The sequence below is a fragment of the Carlito syrichta genome, unplaced genomic scaffold (genome assembly GCF_000164805.1).
Source record: "Carlito syrichta isolate Samal-C Ts95f unplaced genomic scaffold, Tarsius_syrichta-2.0.1 Scaffold287495, whole genome shotgun sequence".
Taxonomy (NCBI): domain Eukaryota; kingdom Metazoa; phylum Chordata; class Mammalia; order Primates; family Tarsiidae; genus Carlito; species Carlito syrichta.
Window position 1 is genome coordinate 55,064 of NW_007231591.1, and position 12,196 is coordinate 67,259.

At 30.2% G+C, this 12,196-nt stretch overlaps 1 protein-coding gene across 1 annotated transcript in view; it reads left to right on the plus strand.

Moving 5' to 3' along the window:
• Positions 1-6,485: 6,485 nt before the first annotated feature.
• Positions 6,486-12,196, plus strand: part of KLHL1 (kelch like family member 1) — a gene marked incomplete at its 5' end in the record, with an annotated part of 353,122 nt that continues 347,411 nt past the window's right edge. Inside the window, one exon of the mRNA XM_008052763.2 lies at positions 6,486-6,668. Within this exon, the coding sequence (XP_008050954.2) occupies positions 6,486-6,668 (183 nt within the window). The remainder of the gene's footprint in view (positions 6,669-12,196) is intronic.

Genomic DNA, 12,196 nt, shown 5'->3' on the forward strand with positions numbered 1-12,196 from the left:
AAAATGTCAGTAATATGAAAACTTAATCTTAGGAGCCCTTGTTTGCAATTAATATTTCATATTTGTTTAAGTAATTTTATAGTGTTTTCTTTAGTACACTTACTGTATTCTTATTATTTCAGCAATGTATATGATAACACTACAAGAAAGATGCAAGAAAGTTATTTTACACTTTTTTCTCATAAGTTCTGGAAACTTTGATATTTACAAATTGCCATTCACAACACAAAAATTTACTAACTAACCTCTGTGTGTCAGGCACTCTGTTAGATTTTAAAATGTACATTTCATTGCTTGTTTTGTGTGTGTGTGTGTGTGTGTGTGTGTGTGTTAGCTTTTCTCAAAAATACATTTGTGTACTCTATGAAAACAAACTAATAATATATAACAAACTAAAATTAGTACCTGACCAAGAGTAGTTTCTTATAGATATTTTTATTTATTCATTCAATGCATGGTTACTAAACTCCTAAAGTATTCCACATGCCGGAAAATATAACATGTTATGACATGTTAGGGTAACTTCAATACTCCAAGTGATCGAAATTAATATAAGGTTATCTGAAAGTAGTGATATTTAAGCTGAATTCTGAAGGAGTAGTTACAGTTAGCTATGAAAATGTCAGTGTATTGTCTAGTTCCAGCTATAAAAAATATTTGTGTGAATTCCATACTAAAAAGAGGTGTAAGGTATTGCAAAAATGGAAATTATTTACTATGGCTAAAATTAGAGCTTGATTTGAGGATAGTGAAGTTGAACAAATCATCCAATCATATAGGAACTTGAAATGAATGATATAAAATTAAAACTAAAGAGTCACTGAACTTGTTGGCAATGGGTGAAATTCATGATATAATAGCTTCAGATTGGCACATAGTAGGGAATCTTAAAGTGAAAACATGAGTAATTGTTGACTTTTATTATTAAGTTTTTTGTAGGTGATTTATGGTCTAATCTTCCAGAAGTAACTGTTTACTGACTGGTGCAAATAGCAAAGTGATCCACATATTGTTTAGCATAGCAGTAAAGAAATACACTTTACTTCAGAATTGTGTGCTTCAGGCTGCGTATAAGATGTTTAGCCTTGAAATGTTTAGCACAGGCATAAGAAAGCATGTTAGTTATCAAAAATTATGATAAGAAATAAAAATGAAAGCTTAAGTAAGCCACAAGAAAACATTAATGCCCTTGTCAACAGTAGTTTCATTAGATGAGTGATTTGGGAAGTTGAAATACTATGAGTTGAGAAGTGTTTGAAGAATTAGAAATTGAAGTCAGTGAGTGAAGACTCTTTTTTAAAATTTTATTTTGTTTTTAAAATGTGGGGTACAATTCATGATTAGGTACATAAGTCATCACCACACAGGTGAAGATTGGGCCTATCTTTGGGACACTGTGCTTGTTTTAGGATCAGGTACCCTTATAGATGTTCTGTGCACTCCCCTCCCTTGGCAGTGTCCTGCTACTGTCAATCCCTTTCTTATAGTCTTTTGATAAATGTTCAGGGTCCGCTTATGAGTAACAACATGTGCTACTCAATTCTTTGTTTCTGTAATAGATCATTGAGTATTATAGACCCTATATCCTTCCAAGTTGCTGTGAAGTTCATAACTTAGTCCTTCTTTATGGCTGAGTAATATTCCATGGAGTATATGTACCCCCCAAACATACAAAGACTTGGATGCTAAACAGCATGGTGCTGAAAAACTCCTGGGTCAAGACTTGAAACAAAATAACTATCAAAATATTCCTGGAAGCAAATAAAAACAAAAACAAATCTTGCCAAAACCTCTGGGATCACATGAAATCAGTACTAAGAGGGGAATTTATAACTCTATGCACACACATCAAGAAAATAGAAAGATCACAATTTAGCAGCCTAACAAATCATTGAAGGGAGTTGAAAAGGCAATACTACCAAAAATCTAACTACAGCAGAAGAATCTAGATCACCAAAGTAAAAGCCCAAATACAGTAAGTACATAGAAGAAAAAAATATAGAAACAAATCAATGAAACCAAAAGCTGTTTTTTTGAAAGGATAAACAGAATTGAAGGACCCTAGCCAGATTGGCCAAGAAAAAGAGAGAAAAAGCCCAAGTAAACATAATCAGAAATGCAAAAGATCAAGTCACAACTGACCCCAAAGAAATACAAAAGATTATCAAAGACAACTCTTTTGAGACATGTGAGAGGAAAAAGGAAAAACATAACTATGGCTTGAGGAGCTCAAGCGATAAAAAAAAATGTATTCATATTAGTTTTTATATATGTAAGTTGGGAAGACTCAGTCATGCCTTTAAACTTTGATGTCATACTGCACTTCTAAAATTGCATTTCTAGCCCAGCTCGGTGGCTCAGCCTGTAATCCCGCACTCTGGGAGGCTGAGGTGAGTGGATTGCCTCAGCCCGCGGGTTCAAGACACTCCTGGGCAACTTGACAAGACCTCATCTCTACAATAAGTCAAAAACTAGCTGGGTGTGGTAGCACGTGCCTGTAATTCAGCTACTTGTATGGTTGAGGCGGAAGGATCGCCGGAGCCCAGCAGGTCAAGGCTGCGATGGCTGGGAGCAGCCACTGCACTCCAGTGTGGGTGACAGAGTGAGACTCCAACTCAAAAAAAATAAATAAATAAATTGCATTTCTTGTAAGCTTTATGTGGTTGGGCCACAATAAAGATAAAATTAGAGTGCCAGATTATATTAGACTTTAAGATTAGAGACTATAAAGTTTTTTTATGCTGAAGATAAAAAAATTGGACAATAAGAGCAAAATAAACCAATGGCAGATTTTTATTTATCACTTATAGGAAATATTGTAATGATATAATCTCTATTTCTTAAAATTTTAAAGTCTGCCTTATTAAATTAGTAAGGTAGGATATGTGATGGAAAGGAGGTTAGATATTTAAGATTATCTTAAAATCAGAGTTGTTCTGATGTGGAAATCTAATTTTAAATTCAATCTTACATATAAGAGTGAGGATAAAGAACTCTACTATGCTTAGATTATGAAATGATTTATGAGGAAAAATGCAAAAGAAAATCAAGTCAAAAATAACAACCATTTATTGGACAGATCAATGTCCTTGAAGAAAAGTGATTTATTCTCAGATATAATATGGAGAGAAAGCATGAGAACTTTTAGGAAAAAATCTAGAAGAAAACTGAAATATGTATATATGTCTAGTTTCATGCTGTCTACTCTTTTAAGACTACTCTTTCAAATTACTTTCAAAGTTTCAGAAAAGGTCCAAGTCTGTATTGCATTTGAGATTGATTAATGAAGATAGATTAGGTAAAAGAAGATACTAAAAGGTCCAAGTCTGTATTGCATTTGAGATTGATTAATGAAGATAGATTAGGTAAAAGAAGATACTATCTTGACAGCAATTCGCTTTTTGACTTTGAATAACTATTTTCACATACTATGTTCTGTTGTACTTTTTTATCCAGAATCTCACCAAGCTCTAAATCTATTATTCTATTTATTTCACTATATTACCTGCTTAAATAATATATCCACCACAATGAGGGTGGCCTAAAGACAATATATATCATTATTTCTTAATAACTTTTCCTAGATTATAAAATGCTTAATGACATGCAAAACTCCCTGCTTTAGGTATTTCATTTAACTTGTGGATAATTAATGTAAGTATCTGGTTAGAGCTTTTTAATAAACATCCCTTTAAACGAATCTGAAGCCATTCTGATCATTTCTCTCTAATATCTTAAATATTAAACAGTATTCATGCAGTTTGGATACAAGAACAGAAGCATCAGAGTCTCTTTTGGGTGCAATTTTGGCAGTCTACAAGTTCGGACTTGTTTATCCTTAAGCACCCAAGAGTCAGAAACATGTTTATTCTAGGTCTTGAAATACACCCAGCAGTGCATGTTGTGACTTCTCTGTTCAATGTGTTAATGTGTGGAAGAATTATGCTGTTCTTGCTGTGTTTGCCTGAGTCTGAATTCTTAAAATATATGCTGAGAAATGATCATATTCTAGGGTTGTAACTTGGAAACTTGTGAAAACTTATGGTACAGCAAGATTTGTATTAATTTTAAATAATTAAAGAAGAACTTGTAAAGTTTGATGAAAATGACCATATTATATAGCTAAATATTGTAGATAACCAAAAACACAAATAATTGTAATGGATTGATCATTATAAGCTTTTCAGTAGGTTCTTTAAAATTTTCTATGTACACAAACACATCTTCCCAAAATAATATCAGTTATATATTTCCATATCTAATAACACTGGGTTGATCTTTTCTTTGTTTATATTATACTGGCAAGGCCTGCAGAAAAATGTTGCTTAAGTGTTACTCTCAAAAAGGAAGAAGTTTCAATTAAATATGGTATTTGCCAAATACATGTATCAGGTGGTTTATATGATTGAAATACGTTTTTTAATTAAGTCCAATTTCATTTGAATCTTTTCCTTGAAGTCTTTAACACATTTTTGAAAATTCTTGGTCATTATTTCTTCAGATGATTTTTGTCCTATCATCTCTTTCCCTGACTTTTACAATTGCAAATTTTATGGGTTATGTTAAGATTATAATGTTTATCATCTTTCATTTGTTTCTGAAACAATATTTTATTTAGTTTGAGTATTTTCTATTAGTTTATTTTAAAGAGACCTCTATATTTTTTCACCTGCATCTAATCATCCATTTAAATTCATCCATCAAAAACTTAAGTTATATATTTCTATTTGAATTTTTAATATAACTTGAGCTTATCTAGCTTATCATTTATATTGAAATACTAATGAAAGTTATTTTTACATTTTTTAAGTACTAATCATGATCCAGATATTTGTAAAACCTGGGATCCTGTTTGTGTTGTATGAGATTCTCACTAGTTCCTGCTACTTCATAGATTTATAATTTTTTTATTTAATGTCAGGCATTAAATACAAGAAATCACAGAGTCGGGATAAGATTTTTTTTGTTCTAAAAGTACTATTTTTATTGTTTGCTGATATTTTCATTAAAGGATTACCTTAATGCAATCAATGATTTTCACTGATTCAAATCTAGACTTCAGTCTTTGTATTATCTTCAGATGTTCTGCTTTGTTGCCCCATTATGCAGAGCTTCTTGGATTTTCACTCTATGTTGCTTATAATTAGCAAATACCTTAAGAAAGAAAGCAAAAGCAGAGAAGAATTTCAAGATGACTTCAATGAATTTATCTTTAGGATCTTGGTCTTCTAAGTCTTGATTGCCTTAGTAGATATTGGGCCCAAAGAGTTATTTTGATTTTCTGTAATATTTTTTCTGGTATTATAGTGAGTGATTTAGTCAGTTACAAAATATTACATTGCAATTGGAAGTAGAGTTCTCTATGTTACTTCCTAAGATATTCATAATGAAATAAGCAAGTTCATTATTATTTTTATGTGTTAGTTAAGAATTTGTTATCAGAACAATTGCTTGCATTTACTGGGTTACCTCATGTATCTAAGAATATTGAGACTCTTCTTCATAGAGTATTGCAACAGTTCCTACCTTTTTTGCCATCAGGGACAGGTTTTTGGGAAGGCAATTTTTCCACAGCAGGGGAAATCAGGTAAGGGATTCTCATAAGGAGAGCACAATCAAGATCCCTCACATGTGCAGTGCACAGTAGGGTTCATTCCATGGGAATCTAATGCCTCTGCTGATCTAACAGAAGGTAGAGCTCCACTTGCCCGCTGCTTACCTTCTGCTGGTCAGTCTGGATCCTAATAGGCCATGGACTGGTACTGGTTCAATTCCTGGGGTTGAGTACCCCTAGAGTATGGCATTTTTTAAAGTCTTTGTGAAACAGACTATACTATTAATACATGCAATAGGCAAACTTTAGTATTATGGACTTTTCAAAGTCATAAAGTTTATTAAACGTATCTATTAGTGATTGAAGTATTTATAGGTATTGAGATAGTATATTATGTGTATTTTCTTTTTAATCAGTTGCGTACAGAACATGAAATAACATTTGTACAGAGCACGTTTTATAACTTTTCATTAAAAAATTAACAATCTCTGTAAAGTGATGTTTAGTATAACATCTCAAGAATTATAACTGTTTAGAATAGTATAATTAGATTACCTTTTTTTTACATAAAATGATTAAATTTAACATTTGATTGTTAATTAACTTTAGAATAATTATGTTAATAATCTACTGTCTCTGTGACCTTTTCAGGTTACTAACTTAATGTCTTAATAAATACAGACAACTTATTTTTAAACCTTTTTTAAGATGAGAAAAGAATGATTTTTAATTTATTTATTACTTCTTTGAGCAAATCACTTAGCTCAAAATAAATTTATCAATTTTTTTTATTAGGCCTGCATTAACAAAACATAAAAATAAAAAGATTCATTAATTTTCTCAAAAAAATTCTAAAGATCTGGGTATTATTCTGGAAAATCGTCACTTTATAAAAGACTTTATTAACTTTTTGTGTGGGTGTGGTTTACAGGCTGTCAGCAACCAGCAATTCGATGACACCCCAAAGTGATTTGGACTCCAGTAGTTCAGAAGAATTCTATCAAGCTGTTCACCATGCTGAGCAAACCTTCAGAAAGATGGAAAGTTACCTGAAGCAACAACAACTGTGTGATGTTATCCTGATTGTTGGGAACAGAAAGATACCAGCACATAGGTACGGTAGTTAATCTTTATTGGAAATATGCATTTATATGTTTGAAAATGATTAGACTGATTTGAAGATTGCAGAATATTTTATGAATGCAGCAATAAAGATTCACATTTTTAAGAGATTGTGACTTTATGTTTTGTTGTGTTTTTACTTATTTTCCTTTTTTGGAAAAAAGTTAAAGTATCATTTTAGGTAGTTAATCTTTTTAGAAATAAAAGTTATAAAGATTTCAAAAAATAAAACTACTTGTAACTAGGGCTAATAACTGGGGAAAAAGTATTCTTTTGTGGGATTCACAATCATACTAAGTGGAAGTCAAGTATACGTTAGGAAGTGTGCCTAAAACCTGAAATAAAATATACTATTCTGTCAAAAATTAAAGAAGGTCAGGTTATCTTGGATGTATATTATTTATTTCATAGAAAACTTAAGGAATTTCATATTGTTGTCTTTGTTTTGTATTTATAACAATTACTTAAATTATGCCATAAAGTCAAATATACTTGAAAGCTAAGATTTCTAAACATGTATTATATATTTGTGACTGATAATTCTAAGTTATATGAACGAGACATCTGATTATTTAGGGCCATATTGATTTTCTATCAGTTTATGAAAATTCATTAAATTTGATAGCGATTTTGCACTTAACTTCTAAATATTTTTAGTTTGAAGTGAAAAAAATTTAATTTAGTTCATATACTGATTACCTACAATAGTTGAAAATGTGTATGCATAGTTTTAGATTGTTTGCATGCAATATTTAATGCATGCAATGCTTAATACTAATGATTTAATAGAAAGGATAGATTATCCAAGCACGTAAATGTTTTCAGTATTTTCTCCTTCCCCATTTTTAAATCTGGGACACACACACACATACACACACACACACACACACACACACACACACATCTATTTATGCACTCTTACAAGCATTCCAGAAATATATTACTGTAGTTCAACCATGATAGTAATATAAATGTGGACATTGAATTTAAGTCAGTATCTGGAAATTCATTAGAAGGAACATTTGGCATTGAATAATTAATTTAGGTGGGGTAGAGTCCAATCTATCAGCTAACTATTGCAACCATTCTAATAACATACTATTCTTTTAATTTTTGAAATATTACTATAAAATTAAATTATTATTTACAAGAGAGTAGTTTACAAAGGGCATTACTATTGAGAGAAATAGTCAATGTTATGTGTGGCAAAAATGCAAATTATCTTGAGTTAGTATCTAAATAGCATCTAGATAATGACTGTTATGTTCTTCAGAGTAGGAGCTAATTTTAATTTGAGAGTGTAACTAAACGTACTTCATTTTATTTACAAATTAGTTAAATATTTTGCATGTATTTGTTTAAGAAGACAGAAGATCTCAATTAACTAAAAAATATACTAATGCATCAAATGCTCATTCTTCTTTTTTTTCTAAAGAACAGTATTTTTGTATTTTTTACAATCCTGCAGTCTTTATTGGTACTAATTTAATATTTTCTTTCTCATTTGAAACATTTTTACTAATCTATTGAGCAATTCTACAGCCATAATATTCTATGTTGTTATCTTTATTGCTTTTTATAGAGATTGTTGTTATTTTCTAAATAATTTGTTTAATTATACATATAGTTTTATCATAATCCCTGTGGATGAGAAATAAATATCTTCTTGGTTTATATTACTCTAAAATATTTTAGCGATGTATTATTTAAATATGCATTATTCTGAAAATTTACATGTTTTATACTTAGCGCAAATTAACTTAAATACATTATTGTCAATCATCTGTGTGTTCTAAAAAATTGCTATTGCTCACCATTCATATAAGATTTTATTTTTTCTTTACACTGTTAAGTGATAAACTTAGACACACTACAATTATAGAGTTTATTTGAACAAACAATAGCTTGTAAATCAGGTAGCCCTAGATGTGTAGAACCCCATCAAGAAGCACCAGGGGGAAACTTTTATAAGGTGCACATGGGAACAAGACAAAATATTAAATTGATTAAAGTGGAACAGTAGTCTATAGTTAGAGGTTAATTGGTGGTTTCTGATGTGTTTGTTTATTCTGAGTTGGTTTCCAGTTTTCTTATATAGCAAATAAGAACATTGGAGCTGTCTCAGTCTAATGACCTTCCAATTAATGTTTAACTTTATAGTTGAAAACTTTAGTACTATTTTATAAGTAATGCAAATCCTTAGAATTCTAAGTTAAACCAATATTAATAAATATGAATGAATATTTGTGGGACCCTTAAAAAAAGTAAGTACTCTTGTGAATAATTGCAGGTATAGTGTACCTGTGTTTTTGCATAATGAAACTATCGTAATTAAGACAAAAGGAGCTCCTGGTTAAAAGTCATCTTTTTAATATAAACAAATTAATGAGTTTTTAATTTTTTGCTTATATTTTGATTACCACAATTGGATATAATCTTTAAGCAAAATACACATGGTATTATAATCATTAGTACTAAAAAATGTGGGACTATTGTAATAATTTCAAATAATAGAAAAATAAATAATTTGTATTAACATATTTGGCTCATTCAGGAAAGACATTGTAAGCTGATGTCATAAGCACTCACTAAATATTCACTCATGAAAATTATATATATTTATTTTATATTAATTAATTCATCATTAAAAACTTTCAAATAAATTTCTTTTGAGGGTAACAAATGATTCTCATTGAAGGGCTCTCCATAAAAATCATTATTTTATGTGCTGGTTATATTGTGTATGGGTTTTTAAACTTACATAGTCCACAAATATCAATTCCTTTATGAAATGTCATGTCTATTTAGAAACATTAATTATTGCTAGGCATATTTTTAAGTAGACACAATTTGAAAAGCTAATAATACTTCAGATAACACATTAAAAACTTTTGCATAAAAATTAACCAAAATGCTAGGTTCATTTGTTCTTTAGGCTCTCACAACAAGCCCAAGATAAATATAGATTTCTCACAAATAGCCCAGGATAATTGATTAGCAACCAGTAAACCAAAACATTTGAATGTAAGTCCCTTAATTCCAAACATAAAAGATTTTTTGATAAGGTAGGCTACCTTTAATCAGAGATGTCAGATGATGAAAATTAAACTAACAAAATCAAGACTGACAATTAGACACTGAGTTTTCAAAGGTCAGAAAATTAAGAAGTTTTCAGTACCTTGATTCAAATAATGTACAGTTATAGAATAAAATATGACTGAACTTGTGAAAATTTTCTCTCCCTTTAGACATTTTAGACACTGTTAAGAATAAGTGCATTGGGTAGATACAAATGGAAAAGTCATACACAACTGATTTATTCTGAACTTGAAATAATGTTATTTATAATTTCTTATGTTAGTAGCAACAGTGTGGAAAAAATATGCAACATACGTTCAACAAAGCTTATTCCTGGGAAGTAGGGTTCATGAAAAAGAGAAAAAAAGAGCTGTCTTTTTAAAAATTGTGTAGACATATGTTTATTTGAGCTTCTTTTATCAAGTATGCAATAAATTCAAGATCAAACAGAATTTAAATGGAGAATAAAAAGATATTGAATGGGGAGAAAAAGAATCCCATTGTTAGAAAAAAAACATTGGGCATTTCAAAATGTGTTCCATTCAAATTTAACTTCACGTATATATTTGCTAATAAAGTTGCTATATCATGAATATGTTTATTATATTAATATTCTTTATAGTGCAATGAAATTATGTAAATAGTTGACGCTAAAAGTGGCACTTGAAATAATGTATTTAGCGACACCTGAATCATATTATATAGTAGAAAGAAATTACTTTCATAACTAACTTAGATATGAATACCTAGTAGTAGGCAAGTTGCTCTCTGCTGATGGAAAGTTTATTTACATGAATTATCTTTGATGGGAGAGGAATAACTCACTTTTTGCATTTTTAAAGGAAATAATTTTATGGGTAAAAAAATAAATAGGAGATATTTGATATTTTGATACAGTCATACAGTGTGTAATAGTTACACCAAAGTAAATGGGGTAGACTTCACCTCAAATAGTTATCATCTAGTTGTGTTATGAACATTCCAATTGTACTCTTTTAGTTATTTTAAAATATATGATAAATTACTGTTGACTGCCGTCATTCTACTATTGTGTTATCAACTTGTAGGTCTTATTCATTCTATCTGACCATATTTTTGTATCTAATAACCTTCCCCACTTTTCCTCTCCCTTGCTACTACCCTTTCCAGATTCTCATGACCATCACTAGACACTCTATCTCCATGAGTTCAATTATTTTAATTTAAACCTCCCACAAATAAGTGGGAACATGCAAATTTTGTCTTTCTGTGCCTGGCTTATTTTATTTAACAAAACATTCTCCAGATTCATCCATGTTGTTGCAAATAATAAGATTTCATTTTTTTTATGGATGAATAATACTCCATTGTGTAATATGCACTATATTTTCTTTATATATTCATCTGTTGATGAACACTTACATTGATTCCAAATCTTGGAATAGTACTGCAAAAAACATAGGAATGCAGATGTCCCTTTGATACATACATTTCTTTTCTGTTGTATATATACCTAACAGTGAGACTGCTGGATCATACAGTAGCCTATTTTTAGTTTTTTTAGGAACCTCCAAATTGCTCTCCATAGTTGCTGTACTAATTTACATTTCCTCCAACCAAGGCTCTCCGTTGGCTGCATCTTCACCAGCATCACCGTTGTCTGTCTTTTTTATAAAAACTGTTTTATGAGGAGCGAGACAATTTTTCATTGTAGTTTTAACTTGCATTTCTCTCATGATCAATTATGTTAAGCAGCATTTATTAAATCTTTCATTCACCTAAATCTCTCACTCACCTTGATAGTTTATAATAGCTTTGTAACAACTTCAGGAAAAAAAGAAAGATTTTAAAGGCTGAAAAAGTTTTGTTTGGTTTTTCCATTATTTGTATATCATTTTATTATCCTGCTATGTTTACTATTGATTTTTGGCAGTACATTAAGCATCTTTAATATATTAATTAAGACAAATACTTATCAAATATATGCTAGCATTGGTCTATTCCCTGCTGCTGATGCAAAATAATTATAAAGCACGATGCTTCTCTCATGGAGGTTCTGATATACTTGAGGAGTTAAAATAACTCATAAGATATTAAGAAAAATTTTATAGTTGAAAATAGCAGTAAGCTGTAATGTGTGGTTCTGATTCCAAGTGTGAGACATAGTCAAATATGGAGGTAAGAAGTATAAGATAGTATTATGAAAGTTTTCCAGAGAAATTTAGTCTGAGGTCGCCCTAGTAGGAAAGATATAGTGTGCTATTTTAGATAGTAAGAATAGCATGAAAAAATAGAAAGCCAAAGCATTTCTGTTTGCACAAATTACAAGGATAATGACTTGATGAAAATAGAGAAGTTCATATTGAAAATACTGGGAAATTAGGCCATAAAAATAGGACAAAGGTGTTTATGATAGACCTTAAAAACCAGTAGAGAAGGATAAATTTGACATAGAATGTGTAA